General features: G+C 39.6%; 1 protein-coding gene across 1 annotated transcript; it reads right to left on the bottom strand.

Moving 5' to 3' along the window:
• Nucleotides 1-732: 732 nt before the first annotated feature.
• On the bottom strand, nt 733-20,809 carry usp40 (ubiquitin specific peptidase 40). Its single transcript, XM_041813186.1, has 30 exons — nt 20,119-20,809; nt 17,025-17,092; nt 16,836-16,949; nt 15,692-15,856; nt 13,304-13,450; nt 13,003-13,146; nt 12,789-12,917; nt 11,688-11,804; nt 11,490-11,597; nt 11,163-11,363; nt 10,950-11,085; nt 10,728-10,809; nt 10,392-10,563; nt 10,214-10,298; nt 10,054-10,124; nt 8,488-8,897; nt 8,263-8,413; nt 8,117-8,168; nt 6,318-6,371; nt 6,012-6,100; nt 5,772-5,858; nt 5,595-5,693; nt 5,055-5,129; nt 4,773-4,970; nt 3,282-3,400; nt 3,125-3,190; nt 2,832-3,042; nt 1,190-1,285; nt 1,013-1,107; nt 733-860 (listed from the first exon to the last, which is right to left on the bottom strand). The coding sequence occupies exons 1-30, from the start codon at nt 20,309-20,311 to the stop codon at nt 752-754; spliced, it is 3,843 nt and encodes a 1,280-aa protein (XP_041669120.1). The 5' UTR covers nt 20,312-20,809; the 3' UTR covers nt 733-751.
• Nucleotides 20,810-20,907: the final 98 nt, after the last annotated feature.

Here is a 20,907-nt window from a genome sequence, read left to right as displayed (position 1 = left end):
ACTTTTTCCACCATTTTTTTGCCACTATAAGCCCATGGTAGTATTTTTTTTTAAATCGTTTTCTTTTTTTTTTACAAAGGGGATTTATATTTTTAAGAAGGCTTTTTAATACACATGAATAAAAAAGATTGTTTCTTTGAGTGTTTCTAAGAGTGGTTATTTTTTCAGGTTGAATATGAAATATGGATATCACAGCTTAACTTTACAATGGACCATGGTTTTGCTGACCTCCATGGGCCCCTACCATTTATCCCCCTTTATGGACGGCCTTGTCTGCACATGACTATTCGAAATTGTGCATGGCTGTGTTCAACCACCTTCAGGTACAGTGGGTGTCCCTGGTCTCTGGCACCTTTGTTCTAGGGGTCACGGGCTGAAAAGGTTGAGAACCACTGCCTTATATAACCCAACTTCAAAAATAAAGAAATGTCCCTTTAAATAAAACCAGACAAAAACCTCTGAAGCTTGAAGAATGAAAGAGATAATAACATAATTATTGCACAGCTTTCATGCAGGTTAATTGTTACTTAATGTAAACACAGTTCTTTCTCTGCCTGTAAATAAATCAGAAGAGAAGCAGAAATTTAATTTGTACTCAAACAAAATTAAAATGTCAAAAATCAAATGGCATGAGATTCACGAAAAGTAGATTGTCCTAACTGCAACATGCCATCTGTTTGAAAGCTAGCGTGTTTAGATGAGGTGTTTATAAGTAGTTCTGATTTGTTTTTGCATCCATGAGAGCCGGCTGCTATCTGAAGACCCCAACGTTAATTGACAGCGCTACCTCTGGTTTCCTGGATTTGGTTGCTCCACTCTTCTTCTGTGGTCCAACGGCGTCAGAGCCGGCAGCCTCACCTCTGGAAAGAAAACAGCACATTTTTACAGTAGGCTCCAGACACAATGAGGATGTGGAACAGCTAGAGAGTTGCAGTAAGACTCGGTGCAGCCAAAGGTGATTGGCAGCCATGTTGTCTGTGCAGCTGCATGTGTGGGAGTAAAGAAGTCCCACCCTTTCCTGCGTTCCTCTGCGCGTTCTCTAAGCATCTGCTGGCCCTGCTCGTCCTCCAGGGTGACAAAGTCCCTGTTGTTGTCAATCAACAGATTCTAGAGGATATAAACAAAAATAATTCTCATAACTAAAACCAAAAAGTGACAAAAATTTAAACCAAAGAGATTAAATCAATACCTTGATACCGATTGTGTCCCCATCTTTAAGGTGAAATGGTGCTCCCAGTAGAGATTCCGTCTTTTTCTTCTTTTTCTTTTTTGAAACCTGCTGATTCTAAAATTTAGATAAATACAGGTTATAAACTGAGAATGTGACAGAGATTAAAGCACATAAGAACGTTAAGAGAATGTCCAAAACCACTGTTAAAACACAATACCCACATGTTTTATATCAAACTTTTCAGGACAATCTCAGCTTTATGCATACTGAGGTCCGTGTTTTATGTGTAGTTTGTTATTTTAGCTCAAATGCAAAATTGTGAATTCCAATGTCTGGAAATTTTTGAGTCTCTTGTAAAAACACAACTTCACTCATGTGGATAAACTGTTTTGATGCTTTAAATAGGTTTACCAAAGTCTTAACTTCACAAAAGTAGGGGAATATATGAATAAAATAATAGGTAAGTGCAGAAAACAAGTCTAAAATGGAATTTTGTCATATTGTTTTTGAGTCTGTCATTCTATTTTCCCCAAAATGAAACTGTGCCGTCTTCATCACTGCTCCTCAGTGTTTGGTTCAAGCCTTCTGCAACATTCAAAAGCTTTGCCCTCATAGGGATCAACAGGTCTAATTCTCTCCTCTCACTCCAGTCTCTCTCCTTACCTCTCCTGCAAAATTGAGGGCCTTAGGGATTCCAGAGTGTCAGCTTGTTGGCAAAAGTTCATGGACAAAGCATGAGTAAGAGGTGACAAGAAGTGCCCATTGCTCTCTTTTTGGCTCTGTAACTCTGACTGTGAATCACGAGGGATGGCAATGCGGAGGGAAGGTGAGAGATGAGATTGTCCCGTTCACAGAAGTGTTAAAACCGCATTTCAACTGCATAAAATGACAAAGATAAAAATTTTAAAACCTAGCGAAAACGCGCCAGCAAGTGTGTCAACCTCAGGGATCATTTTGGTCTTGCAGTGATGGTCAAGACTGCAGCAGAGACAACAGCTGGTAGTTTTTAAAACAAACTGATACAGTGCACAAATCTCCACATGTGCATTTATATCGTGGCTGTCAAACTAGCTGGTGACAGAAAAATTCAGTTGTAAAAGGAACCCGTAAAAATAAAAATAAGATCCCTGATTCAGAAACTGGTGACTTTCTGACAGGTGTGTTCTTAACTGTTAGCATCAATCTAGTTTTTCCACGTCTGATTAGTATATTTTGACATAATAATAAAAACTAAACAAGGAGACTTTTGCAGGTATACTTTGTGTTCATCAGCTGCTGTAACGACCAGATGTACAGATGGGATCAGCTGAGAGTCACAAGTTAGCACGGTCACTAATAAAACCAATACATTCTGGGAGTGTGTCATCAGATTGAGCTGATTAGATGTTACTATTGGACATTGATAATATTCTGTTAGTTCTGATCTCTGAATTACAATTATAATGACCTCCCTGAGTGTCCCTACGTTTTTACTTTACAGACCATCCATCGGGTAGTTGTGTATGGCCTGCATTCTCTGCTCCCTCTAGTCCTCCAGTCACACGGTCACATATATTTACAAGAACACTCATGGTACAACCGGACACAAATGCAAATGCATGGTGAAACAGCAAGTATATCTCCAGCCTCAGACAGTTTTTTAAAATATATTTCTTTTTACCCAGTTTGAGATTTCTTCCCAGGTGTGTTTGTCCGGCAGGTGTTTGGCCAGCAGCAGTGAGTCGGGGGAGAGGCCGAAGTGTGCAGCCAAACATGTGCGTAGAGAGCGTGGAGTAGAGTCCCGGGATGCATCCCAAACCAGCTCCTCTGGAGGGTAGTAACATCTCTCCCCTGGTATTCCCATTTTTATGTTCAGCAGCACCTCCTTTGGCCTTAAGAAAAGATGGACAAAAACTTAGCTAGGAATATAAAATGGAAAATAAATCATAATGCTGGTGACACCCTAAACTTTACCCCAGATCCTCCTCCTTCAGCAGCTGCTGCATACAAAGGTCTGCACCACTGGACAGCTTCAACTTCCTGAAAAACAAAAACAAGGAGCAACTTGGTGATAATCTGGTGGCCTTTAATCACACATAACGGAATAAAACCAGAGACTAGAGCGTCATACCTGAGTGTGAGTTGTTGTCCTCTGAGGATGCGTGCCAGCCTCTGTCCCTCAAGCTGCCACACACGCATGAACGCAGTGGTTGGGACACACACGTCCTGAAGGGCAGGTAGCGTCAACACCTGATGAAGGAGCAGACAGGCATATGAAAATCAAAAGCTTTTGCATAACCTCATTTTACACGTTCTATTGAGACAAGAGGAGGAGTTTCTTTGCCATGTGATTATCTGTAGTTGACCCCAAAAAACTACATTATGGCCCTAAACCTGCAAAATATAAACTGTCTCCTGGTTTCATTGCAGTACCCACTAACAGTGCAGTGGTCTACATATGGTAAAAGTAATATTAAAGGCTTTATTTACTCGGGGGAAACTGTTCATCTGCTTTTAAATACTTTGAATTTCATGATGTGCATAACATAAACTGTAACAGTTTCTTACAGTTTTGGTGGGACCCAAAGGATTTTTATGTGATTCGGACTCCAATTCCAAAAAAAAAAAAAAAAAAAAACACACACACACAGTGCAATGATGGCAAATCTCATAAACACATATTTCATTCACAATGGAACATAAACAACATATCGGATGCTGAAACTAAGACATTTTACCGTTTAATGAAATATATTAGCTATAGGTGAGAGATCTGGACTGCAGGCAGGCCAGTTCAGGACCTGGACTCTTCTACTGTGAAAACATGCTGTTGTGATGGATGTGGTATGTGCTGAAAAAAAATCATTGGCTGGATGGGAGCATATGTTGTTCTAAAAACTCTATTTAATTTTCAGCATTGATAGTGTCTTTCCAGATCTGTAAGCTGCCCATGCCATAGGCACTACTGTAACCCCATACCATCAATGATGCAGGCTTTAGAACTGTGCCAGGATAACAAGTTGGATGGTCCCTCTCCCCTTTTGTCCACAGGAAACGGTGTCTGTGGTTTCCAAAAAGCAGTTCAAATTTTGAATTGAGATTCAGTGTTGCCCCCAGCCTTTTGTTGCCCTGTCCCTACTGTTTTGAGATGTGTTGCTGCCATCAAATTCAAAATGAGTTAAGATTTCTCATGAAATGGTAAAATGTCTCCGTTTCAACATCTGATATGCTGTTTATGTTCTAGTGTAATAAAATATGGGTTGATGAGATTTGAAAAGCATTGCATTCTGTTTCTATTTACATTTTATGCAGCACTACAACTTTTTTTGGAATTTCGGTGTATTTTAAGCTGAAAGCCTCTTCAGTAACAGGCATTTGAAATTACTGTTAGCTGTAAATGCAGAGGCACAATGTATTGGAAACTGCTGTGCATGCATTGGTCCCTGACACATTTAAACCATTATATGAACAGGAGAATAAACATATAATCTTTTATCTAATGGTATCAACAAAGTAAGGGATATGACACGTGAAAGGGGCTATAAACTGCTCGAATCTCTTTATGTACTTTTCTTGTTATAGAAAAGCTGAGGAATAATGTTCACAACCCTTTATACACTACCTGAGTCTTGAGATCCTCCAGAGTGGCCTCGTCTGATATCTCCACCTCTCCAACACTCCTTAGAGGAGCAGAGTTGGTTTCTCCTGGAGTCATAACCTCCTGTATGTGCTCCTCAGTGTGGCCGTTACTGGTGATTCCAGAACCATTGAAGTTGTTTCTGGGATCCACATACAGCCACACAGACAGCTTGAGAAAGCCCTAATGGAAAAAGAGACAAAGAGCTTAAATGAAAAATAAACAATATATAATTAATTTCCTTTTAAAACTAGAACATTTAAGGACCTTTGGAGGAAGCTGTCCTTCTGTGACGACTAATGTGTCTCCACTGCTGATCTTCAGCTCTGAGAGAGAAGCATCCTGAAAGTAAAAAGTTAAAAGGGATTTCAAATGAGTGAAAATCTAATGCTTCTGCATGCATTTTACCATATAATGCATTACTTTTTAAAATTAACACATTTTATGATTGCTGTTGGTTTGATGCATAAATGCTTTGCAGAAATGATTGTAAAACTCATGAGATACCATCCTGTTAAAATAATTCTTTGCTCACTACAGGCTTGAGAGATGATATCCTCTTGAAAATTAGACAAGAAAGTGTCAAAGTATTAATGCAACAAGTTTTGGTGTCGTGCATTTTTACAGGTTAGAATAAATCTATTTTGGATACAGGATAAAAAGCTACAATTGAGTAGATTTTTTGTATTTCAGAAAAAGTCAGCTTAAAATTCAGGTAAATACAACCAATTACGATGTGGTAAACAAAAATAAATCCACTGTTTGTTTAAAATATGGTGTATTTTTACATTAAAGCTTTCTGCTTACTTCATCCATAAGTGGCTCCCCAACCTCCTCACACCAGTCGAGCCTCCTCAAGTGCCAACAGCCGTCAAGTCCAACAGCATCCAGCATCGCCTTTAGGCACTGCAAATTACCAATAAATAATTACTTTAAGAGGTACAAATACTGATTAGTGCATGATTCAATGATTGACTCCCTCACCTCTTTCACAGTAGAACTATTTTCCACAATAATGTCCATCTCCATACCAGCAGAGGGCGCTGCACCCACAGAGAAGTGCAAGAAAATCTGCAGAACACCATGAAAATCACATTAATCCAGCATTTCAAACTCTCTTAAATCTCTGGTGCAGGATAGGAAAGGTGCTTTAAGGTTCTTTCACATTCACCTGTACAGCTGCAAGTACAAAAGATTTATTGAAGGTTTCAATAAAAGACACACCTGTGATGCCTTGGGGGCGTTTCCGGGACAGAGAGTCAGTGTGGTCATGAGTCGCACCCCCGCATCCCGAACACTCACTTCTTCACACACTGTCAGGTATAAACCAAGGTTAAAAAACAACAAATGCACTTTATGAATGTGTTATATAACTTTAAAGTTAGATGATGAGAAGACACCTTACTAACAGGGGGATTACCTTAAAACATTTATGAGGGGGCAGCATGAAGGGATGCTTAATATTTTGTCAAAATGAGGGGGAATTCCAGCAACATTAAAATCCCCTGCAGGGAGAAAGCGACACTTTACCTGGAGGAAGGAGTTTCCCTGTGCAGTCCACCTGTCTCAGACAGTACGGTGCACCTGGTCAGCCGAGAAAAAGCAAGAGCTGATATAAGAATGTATACCTACATAAAAATATACAGCATTTATCCTATATATGTATACGAATATATGAAGACATAATATGACTGCCTGAACAGTGGATCAGAAAAAAGGTAGAGGACATTTGTGAGGTGCTGAACCCATTTTCATGGTTAATCCTTACAATATGACTATTGTGATTTTTTAACAATTATCCTTGTAAAGATAAAGTAGGATAGATTTCATCCGAATTAGCAGATCTGTCTGGTTTAGATATACATTTAATTCAGAAATCATTCAGACCCCCTTCACTTTTTCCAGTTTTGTTTTGTCGCAGCCTGATGCTTCAGTCATTTAAATTAATTTTCTCTCATTAATTTACACTTAGTATTCCATAGTGACAGAGTGCAAACAGAATTTTGGAAACATTATTAAATAAAGAACTGAAATATCAAATTCATATAAGTATTCAGAAATTTTGCAACAACACTGTAAATTTAACTCAGGTTCCTCCCATTCCTCTGGCTCTTTGCTAAGCTGTTTCTACATCTTGATTAGAGCCCACCTGTGGTAAACTAAACTACGTAAATAGATGGGATTTGGCATGGAGGCCTCACAGCTGACAATACATATGAGAGCAGAAACCAAGGCATGAGGTCAAAGGAACTGCAGAGCTGCAGAGCTCAGAGACAGGATTGTTGACAGGCACAGATCTGGGGAAGGCTACAAAAACCTTTCTGCTGCACTGAAGGTTCCTAAGAGCACAGTGGCCTCCATAATTCTCAAATGGAAGAAGTCTGGCACAACCAGGACACTTCCAAGAGCTGGTAACCAGGCCAAACTGAGCAATCATGGGAGAAAGGTCTTTGAAAGAGAGGTGACCAAGAACCTGATCCATTCTGACTGAGCCCCAGAGATCCTGTGTGGAGATGGGACAAAGTTCCAGAAGGACAACCATCACTGCAGACCTCTACTGATCTGGGCCTTATGGCAAAGTGGCTAGACAGAAGCCTCTCAGCACTAAACACATGAAAGTCTGCCTGGAGTTTGCAAAAAGCACCTGAGGGACTCTCATACTGTGAGAAACAAGATTCTCTAGTCTGATGAAACCAGTATTAACATGTTTGGTCTCTAAATGATATGACTGGAGGAAACCAGGCACTGCTGATCATCTGCCCAATACCATCCCAAGACTGAAGCATGGTGGTGGCAGCATCATGCTGTGGGGGCGTTTTTCAGCAGCAGGGACTGGGAAACTGGTCAGGGTTGAGGGTAGCCCAATTAAAGTCCTGACTTTAACTTTATTGAACATCTCTGGAGAGACAGAAAATGGCTTTCCACCAATGACTGACTGAGCTTAAGAGGATTTTCAAAGAAGAAAATTCCCCAGTCCAGGTGTGCAAAGCTTGTGTCATATTCAAAAAGACTCGAGGCTGTAGTCGCTGCCAAAGGAGCTTCAACTCGTTACTGAGTAAAGGGTCTGAATACTTATGTCAAAGTGATAATTCAGTTTTTTATCTGTAAAACATTTGCAAAAATGTATAAAAATCTGTTTTTACTTTGTCTGTTCCACTTTGTCACATTTATATATCGTATCAGCTAAAATTAATTTGTAAATGTCTGCACATAGGATACGAGCAAAAATCCGGACCATGCACTCCTACTAATCTAGGTTGGATTAAGCACATCTGAGGCATTTTGGAAACAGCTGTCATAACAGATAGTTTAAATACTAAGTGGCTTGCCTTGATGTATCTGTAGCTCCTCTATCGCTCTCTGTTTCACCTCACACAGCAGCTGAGGGACAGACACATGAGAGATTAAAAAACAATTACTAATGAAGAACAAAAGAGTGTCAGACAAACAAACCCAGCAGCACAAATTCACAGACCATATTTCCTGTAGCAGGAACTTTGATCTTCCGTCTCTCCTCCTCTCTCTCCCCTTCTCCTCCTCCCTCATGTGGTTGAAACTCCACCTGGAGCCAGCGGCAGTCAGAAGGTGTAGTCACAGTGACGACGTCTCCATTTAGAGTGAACATGCTGAATAGGAAGACATGATTAAAACAAGACACCTGAAGAAAACAACATGTACAAACATTAAAGATGATTTTTACCTGCAATCAAAGGACTGAGGCTCCAGCACCAGCAGCGCGTCTCCATCCTTCAGTGACAGCTCCTTCAGGGTTCGCTGCATGTCATCAGGGGGGAACACCCTCCAACCACTAGCCCCTCCTCCTTCTCCTGCTCCCTGTTCTCCTCTCTTTCCTCCCTTATGCTCCTGACACAGGACGCTCTCCTTCGGCTCCCCCAGTGCCTCCCTTACTTCTCCAAGTGTCACTGCGCCTGCAAATCCTCTTGCCTCCTTTTTCAGACCCGAACCCCCATTTTCAAAACCTCCTGTCCCATCCACGCAGTCCACCCCATCCTCCTCCTGGGGATCCCCGTCTTCCCCTAAAAAGGGGCGAACTACAGTCAGCAGCACAGGCTCCCACTCTGCTCCTGTTAGGACAGCTGCACCACACACCTGAAGAAAAACATAGAAGTAGACAAGTCAACCAGATGAGAGAAGCACCTTCTTAACTGAAGTAATAATAAACATACTGGACCAGATATGCATGGCCCTCTATTGAAGGAACCATTAAGCTGTGCAAACAAAACTGTCCAGCATCACAAGGATATTGACATAATTAGCAACACACTTTTCACACTCACAATTTACACTATGTTGGCTCTCTGATTGGCACTTTGGCCCCCAATCAGTGAACCCCCTTCAAGGCAGCTGGTTTCAGGCTACTTCCAGCGAGACTTTTGCCCAGGCCAAGTCTTCTCAAGGCATCATGGTGAAATTCTGACCTTCCTTGGTTACTTTACTCTATATTTCTTTATATTGTTTCTATTCTGTATCATTAGCTAACTAGTGTTTACATTTAATTCACAGCTTGATGATTTTTCAGGTCTAGTAAGGCAGATTGCAATATACAATACAACTTGTTTATATCTTATTGTAAAACAAACACTTTGCTGATGTGCCACAGGAGGACAGCTAATGTTAGCTGAAATCCCCAGCATCATACATGTGTAAAATTTTAAAGGATTTAACAAGTTTTTAGAGATTTTGTGTTGCTCTTTTTCACCCTACTGTATCTGTACCTGTGTCTTTGTTCTTTCACTGGGGACAAGTTTAGCAAAGAATCAAATAAATTAAATATGAATTGAAGTAGAGATGCAAGGTATTGGATTTCTGCCCATTTCAGACATGCCAATATTTTCAGACTCATTTTGGCAAATACCAACACTGACATTTAAATATAGTGCAGATCTTATACTACAGTCCTTTTAAAAAGTTTAAGGAATGAGAATAGACAAAGAACAGACTTCAGCTGACAGGTCTGTTGGTCTTAACCCTAACAAGCTCATTTGTACTGGTACTTTGTGAAGGTTTTGTTTTTGTAAGCTAGGAGGAGTAGGTTTAAATAAACTCTAGATTCAGCCTACATCCTTTCAGTTATGTTGGTAAATAAGAAATTTCACTTTGACTTTTTTGATTGTTTTGTTCATTGTGAGTGAACTGTAACAACTGTATTTCATTCATTCATAAATAAAGCCAATTTTTTTTTTTTACAGCCAATGTACTGACTGTGAATATTGGTCGATAGCTGTAATGTGTTAAATGTTCTCACCTCTCTGCCGTTCCACACAAACAAGTCAGAATTTGAAGAAATTCCTGCACTGTACAGGGACACGCTGTCATCTGTAAAGAGAATGACAGCACCAGTATTATTAAACACAGATGGAATGCCTCTATTCTATAAAGGAGTATTTCACGTTTGAATGTCTTACCTGTTAAAGTGTTGTAGAGGTGTAGACCTGCAGGAAGACTCTTGGCCACAGTTAGAGCCATATCACCTTCCCAAAGTTCCTGCATCTATAAATATAAAGACACATAAGAAAGAAAAAAGCTGCTTTTTCACTATAATTCCAAGCTTGTCAGCTTGTGTTATAGCAAATGTTTAGATACCTGATAAATAGCTAATCGAAGATCTCCCACGGTTTTTCTACGGTCAAAACTCAGAGTGGTGCTCCCATCATGCTCCTTGCTGATTGGCTGCAGGGCTCCGTTTTCCAGCCTGTAACTGGGGGCCAGGTGGAGACGGAGCTCAACTGTGTTATTAGTGGCTTCAAACTCCTCACTGTGGACAGAAACGAAGTTCACTGAAATTATATAAAATTATATTTTAAGAGCAATTTATGGAACATCATTAATGATTTAGGATTTTTTTGTCGTCACATGTAAGCCAGAACTTTTTAAACAGCTAAAATGTCATGACATGTCAACAGGATATATTCTCCGTACCGTATCTGCTGAAGTCTCTGGTTCTCCTTCTGAGCCATTTCAATGAGGTTAACAGGAACTTTGTATTCAGGATTATTCAGGGCTAAAATGTAGAGAAACAAAAGACATTTTAACTGATAAATTTCTCAACTAATTGATAAATACTTTGTCATTGCATCTTGAAGCACATTATTCTTTTCTGCATTACTTTCTAATGTAGATATGAAACATGGAGTCTATTACCTTCACTGGGCCTGTGCAGCTGTGTCTTTCTGTAGAACAGCATGTACGCGCTCTCTTTTCCCTGGAACTGCTTCTCTATGTCAGACTCCCTGATGGAGGTCACTGAGGAGTCATTCAAGTCAAACCAGTGGCTACCCTGCTGACAAACACGGGGTACAAAGTTAGAGCAAAGCCCACACCAGGGTCCTTAGACACTTTATGCCGCTTCCATACCTTTTGTTCAGGCTCTGGCCTCTGATCCAGATCTGTCTGTTGTTCAGCAGCGTCACAGTCTGAAGGTGTTGTAAGGTCAGAGTTCATGGTCGGTTCTGCTGGGCTGGTCGGCTCTGTTACAGGGCTTGGAGGGTTTGCCTTCAGTGCTACGCGAGTGCCATTTGACACCAACATGAACACATCATTGTGGGACTGAAGAAACTACAACAGAGGAAAAAAGACAAACAACGAAAAGAAAACAACAATTATTAGTACAACAAAACGGTCATGAGGACAAAACAAGGTTAGATTTCATACAAAACCAAAAAGCATGAAAAATAGAGATACCTTTCCAATTGGACCGTAGTGCTTTCTGAACTTTTTGCTCCAGGATGAACCAATCTTATCCATGAGTTTCTGTCCCAGCTGGTCCAACAGGACACTCTTTGATGGCTCCTAGTGTCCAAGAAGGGAAGCACACTTTATTCAGGCTGTACTAGACCCAAAGTATACCAAGAAAGCTCTGAAGTTTGCTACTTCTTATACCTGGGCAATTATGGCAGTGAGGACAGACAGAGGGTCATCCTCTTGTAGTTTTGGCTCACATGCTTCTCGGACTTTCTCCTTGGCTTTCTTTTGAGTCTTGGGTTTGCATTCCTCCTCCTTAGGAAGAAACACAGAGATAATTCTTTTCCTAATGCACATCTTTAGGCCTGCACATTGTCTAACATGCAAAAATGACAGTGTCAAGACACTGTGCATGAGTTTAACAGTAAGTTTTTGATGGACAAATTACTCTTATGCACCTTTCTCACAAAAAAACACGAGTGAAGTTTTATTCTATCTCTAATGGACAACTTTAAAAGCTTGAATGTTGATGTTTTAGGCTTTTAATTGCCTTGTCAAGAGAGGTAGGGAAGTGAAAAAGATTTTAAAATGGGGAAGAAAATGTGAAGAATGATAACACATCCTAATTGCGCACTCACTGTCCACACTGGATCCATTAAACATTTAATTTTCTGCCTCTTGAATTTTAGTGCTTTTATGCTGAAAGGGAGAAACAGATGTGTGGTATTGACGACCATTTGACAGCTTTGAGCAGAACAGTTTTGCTTCCAAGACAAGCCAACAAGCTCTGCAGAGCGAGAAAAGTGAAAGCGAAGCAAGGAAATATTCCATCCAACACTCTTTATGGCGTGTTATCTACCCATTTCCTACCATCCTTGTTCTTTGCTCATCTCAACAAGAGCAAAGGAGAGGACAAAATGGAAATATGCTGCTTGTGTCACATGCAATCAGGACAAGGCGTAATATGCAGGTCAGGACACCCCAGCCAGACCAATTATTATACTAAATGTTTAAAAATCAATTAAAGGGCAGGGCAAGGATGGCCTAGCAGTTAGGTTTCGCACCATATACGTGGGCAGCCTGGCCTAGATCCTTTACCACATGTCTCTCTCCACCTCTCATCCCTGTTTCTGACTCTATTTACTGTCTTTCTCTCTTAAAATAAAATAAATATATCTAGAAAAAAAATTAAAGGGGTTGAACCAAAGGTCATCAGTCACTACTGAAAATGGCCATCCTACAAAGAAAGCAACACTTTTCTTGAAATAAAAAAATGAAGTGATATTCTCTTTTTCTCACCGGTGGCTCCCATTGGCCGAGCTGGTCAGTGTCCCTGATATAAGCATGGTAGTGACCTCCATAACAGCCACCCTTATGGATAATCACAGAGAACAGCTCGTAGGTAAAGTCAGAGTCATCTCCATCAGTCTGTAGGGGAGAAACACAAATAAGTAAGCCTAGAAACAAAGACAGTATTCACAGAAATAAAAATATGAGGAAAAGTCAGGGGTACCTGTTCACAGAATGGCCGTAGGTTGATGGTTAAGGGGAAACTGTAGCGTCCAGTCTCCTTGTACCGCTCACATTTGGTGAAGTCAAAGCTGAATCTCAGCAGAGACATGGTCATGAACGGAGGGAGTTTCTTCAGCTTGGCAGACTAAAGGAGGGAAAAAATCACTACCAGTCTAGTTTTAAACTTTCTTTTCTACAGTAATGTTTAGTGCAAGCTTTCAAAAAGGGGCAAAAATGAAAGGACAACTTGACTGTTCTCTTATTTCTATTGCATTATTTTAGCAATTGTATCTAGGGCTGACCTTAGCAGCAGTGACCAGTCTGTCACACCCTGCACAGCGATACAGGTTGTTGCCCTCGAACATCTCCTCCTCCACAAACATGTTCCACAGAGCCTCCTCCAGGCTGGACACTCCACAGACACACACAGTCAGGTCCAGGAAATCCTCCTAAAGATGACATCAACAGAGATTATTCCACTGAGGTAGGATCTTAGGCAGCAGGCGAGCTCAGTAACGCAAGCCAGCTGATTTAGCAGCACCGTGTGGAGTTCTTAAGAAAAACTACTTTCTACTTATACATTGAAAATAAAATGTAATTTGAAGATGTACTGGATTCCCATTGTAGCTTTTAAGTGTCAGTTAGTGGTGGGCAGTAGACCGGTGTTATTTCTGCCACAAAATACATTTCCACAACACCATCATCACCAGTTTTAAATATCTGCATTGTGAAGTAGAGCACAAGGCAAAACTGATATTGCTGATGAGGAGACTCAAACTAAGCTACTATTGTTTGAGTCTCATCATCAGCATGTTATGCTCTGACACTAATGAGTAGCCTAAGTAACTACATATCATCCACTTGTGTCAGTGCAATCAATGTGCAGCACAGTAAATCAGACAGGGTATATGCAGGAATCTTGAAGTTAATTTTAATACCTTTTAAAGACTTTTTCAAGACCTTCTCAATACTTTTAAATACCTCACCGCCACTTCAAGCTGTAACCATTTACATCAGTGATATAGCTCGCTCTGGCGCTCTCAGAGACAATTTACGAACGCACCTACAATAGCCTAGTTTTTTATGCACCTGTTCATCTTTGTTTTTTAATAAATTCACACACTTTTACGATGTTTTTGGGACTCAAACTCTTGGACAGCTAATTCAGAAAAAATACTTTCAAAATTTAAGACTTTATAAAGTCGTGATAAGACTTTTTAATACTTTTTAAGGGTCTTAATTTTCCCAAAATTGATTTATCACCTTTTAATACTTTTCAAGACCTCGCAGATACCCTGTCAGATAAATGTGTTCTCTCCTCTCCAAGTACGATGTCTTTAAAAACAGCAACATAAAGCGAGCATTTTCACTTTGCAGAGCATCTCTGTCAGCAGGTCTGGGGCTTTAACATAAGCTCTGTGCAACAGAGTGACTCTGTTTGACTTGAACCCAGTGCTGCAACGATTTACATCTCCATCACAAAGGTTTAAACAACAGGTTTATTATACTGTAAGTTCATAGTTGTTGTAAATACACCTTTTGAAAGTATTAACATGTACTCAGAATATAATTTGTTTTTATTGTAAGGATTGGCGTGTTATAGGACTTTTATATTGAAAGCCTTCTTGCTGCTTCAAACCAGATATAAACAAATGCTGGCATAACAGCTGACAGGTAACACAGAGCATGGGGAAAATCGCTGCCTTCCACGCCTCTCATCTTAGCTCCCCACTAGTAGCTGACTAAGGTATGGTTCTTTACTTTGTATTTTTGTTTTTCTGCTTTCGCTGATGCCTCGTGTTGTCTTGTGTGCTCAGTTATTAGCTTCTACTTTTACTTGTTAACTCTGCAATTACCTGAGCCAGGCTCTCTGATAGTTAAGGCCTTTCAGACCTCTTCTTGTGATGGTTTGTTTACCAGCTGATACACTGTTTGCTTGTTGTATTAGGATTTGATTTCCTATATGTCTTGGGATTTTGTGTGTTGTTGATGTCTATCTTGTTACTGGCTAACACTGTACAGTATGTTTTAGCAGGATAGCCTAATCTCACTGGCTTTACTTGAATGCTCTCATTTCTTTGTGCAATTTGATGGCAAATGTCTATATGTGCTTTTGATTTGTGGGTTATTTTGGCTATGTTAATGATTATTTATGTTATGTTTGTTTTTCTATTTTCTCTTTGCACAGCTCTCACAGTGCATTTGTGATAACAAAAAAAAATGCACGGCTCTAAGAAAATAAAAGGTAAAAAAAAATCAGTGCCAAGGAGTTATGCTAATTCTAGCTGGGAACGTTACAGTTGTTATTTTTGCTTGAGTGCTTCTCTTGTGAACAGCCACATAAGGGAAATGTGGTGTTTGAGTAGCAGCTTAACACACCTCAGCAGGAGAGAAATGAAACTTGAAACCACAGGAGCAGTTGCAGAGAACTGTAACACAAACTTATAAAAACATTTTCTGTGAACTTATGCAGACATTAGAAGAGTATGTCATGACAGCCTTGTTTTAAGCAGAAAACAGGGTAGTAGCAATGTGTTGTCCCTTTTAATGTAATAATACCACCATTCAATACCAGCTACCGTAACGAAATTAAAAATACAGTAAAGTAAATTTTAGGTTAAGGCTTGGTCTGTCTTAACTGAAGCAAAGACTAACACAGACTTCTGACTGCACTTTTTTCATGGACATACCTGTCTCTGGCTGACGTTGCCACACTCCTTGCAGACAATGCTGTTGACAATCGTCCCATGGTACAACCGGTGGATAAGAGTACTGCCAGAAGTGCCCACAAGAGAGTGCTCCAACGCACTGAACAGGATCCTGTTCAGCTCCTGCACATCATGCTGATTTGTTCCCTGGAAATAAACAGTAGGATTAAAGAAGGAACATAGGGGTTCCACGCTACGTAGCTTTAAGTAAAAACTTTGACTCTTTATTGGATTTATTACTACACAGGATGATGCATCTACTTTGCTTCCATATGCCCAGGGAAAATTATATTATCTGCACTGCAGATCAGTAAAAACTGACTGAAACCTGACTCGGATGTAGTTTTTTTTTCTCCAACATCTGCTTGTTTTCCTCCTTTTTCTGCTTTATTAGCTTCCTTACTTATTCAGGGAAATACACGGAGGAAAAAGTTTGGTAGATAATTTCTTTGCTTCTCGGCAATAAATCTTATACCGTTGGAAAGTCTGTTTATAACCCTTTTAAATGGTAATAAGCAGTATAAGATTTATTGCCAAGAAGCATTGTTACTACAAAGAAATAATCTAACCAACACAAATTTCCTTACTTTTTGTGCTAAGTTTAGATGACTTTGCCTTGTCACATTGCCATCATAAACACAAAACATGTAATTCTCAAACCTTTAAACCTTTTTTGAAACACCATAGAACAATAAACCTTCAATAACAAACAAGTTTCCCTGCATTTTTCTCTACAATGGACATTGTTGCTCTCTTTGCCCTGGTTCAGACTTAAATAACACTCCCCACTGTAACAGTGTGAGAGCTCTGCTTCAAGTTTAATCACATCACTGTATGTACAGACTTGACCTGGAAAAGATGGTTGTACATCCCTGAGGCAAATTCTATAAATGTTTCTCCCTCTTTTCTTTCTTTGTGTTTTTATTTTGCATAATTGCAGCTGGAATGCCTCCAGACAAAATGAAATTCCAATCCGGTTGCTGTTTCTGACCTTGCCAAAGCTAAAAATCCAGTTTGTACTTTTTAGCTTGCATTCTCTGATTTGGCTGGAAGGTAAATCAATCACGTGGCTGACGAGTGGAACCCGAGTCTCTCTGCTGCCTTCATAGCAATGACGGACACAAACCTCACTGCTGTTCCAGCCAAAACTGTCAGTGAGGTTGGCTGTGGAGGCGCTCTGCTGGTCCACAAGGAGCAAACTGGCAAACAGCCTCTGCAGCTCTAGTGGGATCACTCTGACCTGAGAGAACAGACGATCATTATAGGAGATAAAAGCATACACGTATTACAATATCTGTGGTTACAGCTTTAGTACCTTAGCTTCTGGTTTCTCTTTGTCTTCAAGGCATCCTAATTCTTCAGACCCCAAACTGAACAACTCCTCTGTAATCATACAACAATTAAGAAAATATATCACATTGATCACTGTACTCTAGTTATCCAAAAAGGTTGTCAAAAAATTCAGTTTTAAAAGGACATCATCCCCCTATATACCTAAATTATCAATAGCACTTAAAAGTACAAATGTAGTTGTAAATTGTATACCTAAAGAAAAAAAAAGAAAAAAAATCCTTGGTAAAACATTAAAAAGAGCATTAAATGTTTTTATATTTCACAAAAATGTGATGCAGTTTTTTATATTTCAACACATTTTTGTATTGTTTCTAAGTTTGTTTGTTTTTTGGGGGGGGTCAATAGAGCATTTTTGTGCACAGCAAAATATTTTTTGCTCATGAAACATTTCTGTGTTAGGAGGTATTTCGACATTTGTGCATTTTCTTTTGCGTGCTGTGAAATGCAGGGGTGGAAAGTAACTAATTACATTTATTCAAATTACTGTAAATGAATAGTATTTTGCGGACTTGTATTTTTCTGAGTAATTCTTAAAATCTGTGTTTTTATTTCATTCAAGTTTGATTAGGGGAAAGTATTGTACTTCATTACGTTTTATAAAACGTCAATAGGTTGTGTGCAATCACATGTTCCTGATGACATAGGAATACCTAATAAGGGGAGAGGAGAAGGGAACAGCTGTCAGGAATGAATGGGAAGAGAGGAAAACAAGTACTTTACAGCTCTAAATAGACCTGTGGACTGCAATTATCATACAAAAATTTCTATGTACATCAAGTATGAGCCCTATGATCACTGTTTTTCTCCCAAAGTTTAACCAATTTCAGCATGGAGGTGATCAATATCACAAATTACTCAGTCCTGCAGACCTTTTAGCATCTAGCATCTTCTATCCAGATGAGGGGAGACAAGAATCTTGAGGAGTCTTATACTGAGCTAAGCGGCTAGCTGAGCATCTTTAGCAAAAAATTAAACCTCATTTTGTCACAAACATGTTTTCAATTGAAACTGTGATACATTGTAGGGTACATGAGTCAAGTGACCGAGTGATGATGTGCCGTTCAGGAATGAGCGTGTTCTACAAAATGTCTCTTTGAGTGACAGTTTTCTTTCCTCCATCCTTCATCTTTATTTTATCCACATCTAAAAAGCCAAACTGGTACCAAAGGAAGAGCGTTCTGGGTGCCAAACAACCAGCTCTACTGAACTGATCTCTAAAAAGAGACATGTTTCCCGTCACAATGAGGGAGACTGGATGGACATCAGCTGAGGAAATGCGGGTAAGATCAGGGATTAATGAGCTAAACCATGACAAAACTGTACTGAACCAAACTGGACTGCTGTGTGTAAACAGGCCATATACAAATGTTGTGACACTGCTCATCCAGGCTTTAGACAGAGGCTTTTTAAATTCCTGCCGGCTACTAGGGTTGGGAATCACTAGCGGCCGCACGATACGATATTATCACGATACTTAGGTCACGATTGGATATTATTGCGATTCTAAACATTTTGCAATACACAGAGTATTGTGATACCATATATTGCAATATACTGCAACCTATACCATTTTTTTCAACTGTTTAGCTGATATAGCATTAGCCTTGCCCTCATGTTTGCCGTATTTCCCCAGTATTTTATTTACATGTAGTACTTCTTGCAAACCTCATGTGTCATGTCCAAATCATCCGTGCCCTGCTTGCATTCCTAATGTTCTTCCCCTGGTGCTGCCATGTTTGTTGTACTAACTTTCTCCTGCTGTATGACAGTCACCCTGCCGACCTCACTGGACAAACAATTGTCCAACAGCTTATTTTATTTTTCCATTTTCCAGATTTCAGTTCATATTAACAATTAATATGAAAAAATCTATACTTGGTGGACGAGATGATACGATATAGCACCAGACAAAATATCGCAATACTATGCTGTATCGATTAGGGCTGGGTATTGCCACTGATTTCCTGAATCGCTTCGATTTCGATTTACAAGGCCTCGATTCAATTCGATTTCCGATTCGATTCGATTCAATAGCGATTCATTGAGGGATATATCAGCTACAGTACCTGTTTTGCTTGAATACGCAAGGGGGTCTGCTAATGGCAGAAATTATACTTTCAGTTAAATTATTAATAAGAAACCTTCTAACTAGGCACAATATTTAAAATATTAAAGTTCACACTAAAAACTGACCCCAAACTTTTTTTCCTGAAAATACTTTTTATTGACCAACACATTTGATCAAGCAACATATACTAAACAGTCAGTAATAAAAGATCAATCTTTGAATAAAATGAATCAACATTGAAATTTCAAATTTAAAAAATTGATCTGAATAGGAAAATCGATTTTTTTTTAACCCAGCCCTAGTAGCAATTTTTTCTCACACCCCTACCTGCTACTGTTTCTCTGTGAGTTATTTTAAACTTTTTTGCCTAAATATTTCATTACTTTCAGGCCATAAAAGCTGCTTAAGAATAAAGAAAGCTTTAATTTTAGGACTTTGAACTGGGATCGTCATTAACAGCTCAAAACATATATTTTTATTTTGCTACTATATTTCTCTATAATAATCTACTACATTTCTAGCCAGCAGCTGCTTAATATCTTTATAAGGCTCTTAATATTTTTATTCTTTTATGTGTTATCTTTTAGCAACAAACATCAAGTCAAATTACTTGTATGTGAAAATGCACTTGGCAAGTAAAACTCAGTTTTGATTTTAATGTACAACCACCTTGGGAATCATGAGCAGCTACTCAGTGCCAAGCCCTTTAAATAAAAATTAAATCAAATACTTTTTTCTTTTACTTGAGTAGATTTATAGACTAGTTATTTTACGTCTACTTAAATAAGATTTTTCCAGATTAGCTTTACTTTTACTTGAGTAAGGTGGTCCTGTACTTTTTCGCTACTGGTGAAATGTTTTTGCAGGTGCACTCAGGGCCACCATAGCACTGGTCTTGACAAATTCATTAAAATTTTATGAGTTCCTTCTCACCTCAGACATGGACCTAAATAGCATCCAGCTTTAAAGTAAGGAGAGCTTTCCTTACCTCTGAACTCTGGGGTGAACAGCAGGGTCTGGAGCAGAGAGTTGAGATAACAAGTGCCCCCCTGGTTTTTGATGCCACACAGGTTGCTTTTGCCCCGTGGAGGAGGTGGCTCATCTCCCCCCTTTGTAACTCTCCCCCTGGAGGAAGTCGAGGAAACGTCTTCCTCCTCTTCCTCGAAAAGATTCCCAAACATGCCGTGGTGGGAGTTCTTCACTCAGTTTTCTCTCGGTTTGGTCGGGACTCTGCCTCGTAGTTAAACTAGCGTGTTAGCACTACCGTTATGCCCTCTTGCTATCTCATCTTGGTCTTCCCCAGTTCTCTGTTGACAATGGTCGGACTGACTCGGAAATAAGAGGACTTCACGGGGCTAAACATTGCGACAAATTCCCTTAAGTTTATCCGTTAACCTCGCAGTAACGTTATTTGGCTAGCTTAGCACGCCAACAAAGGCAGTCCGATACTGATGTGACAGCTCGGCGAAAATAAAAAATAAGGCTGTCGGTAACGTTAACCTTCGTTACTCTATAACTGAGGAAAATTGCGTTTCTTTTACCGAAACTCTGAACACTGTTGCAATTTAACTGTTCCTCGGTGCAGCCGTGACATTTGCTCTTTCTGTGTTTGACTGTCTTAAAACAGATAACAAACGAAACGTAAATAAAAATACCGTAGGTGAACAGTAGGCAGCCATGTTTCTTCCTGGCTGAAAAGCGACAGGTGCATTGTGGTATTTGTAGTGTCTCAATCGGTTAACGTACCCTCGAAACGTAACAACTGAAGACAGTTTAA

This window comes from Cheilinus undulatus, linkage group 18, assembly GCF_018320785.1.
Source record: "Cheilinus undulatus linkage group 18, ASM1832078v1, whole genome shotgun sequence".
Lineage (NCBI taxonomy): Eukaryota > Metazoa > Chordata > Actinopteri > Labriformes > Labridae > Cheilinus > Cheilinus undulatus.
The sequence above is the reverse complement of the archived record's forward strand: the minus strand, read 5'-3'. Positions and strand labels throughout refer to the sequence as shown.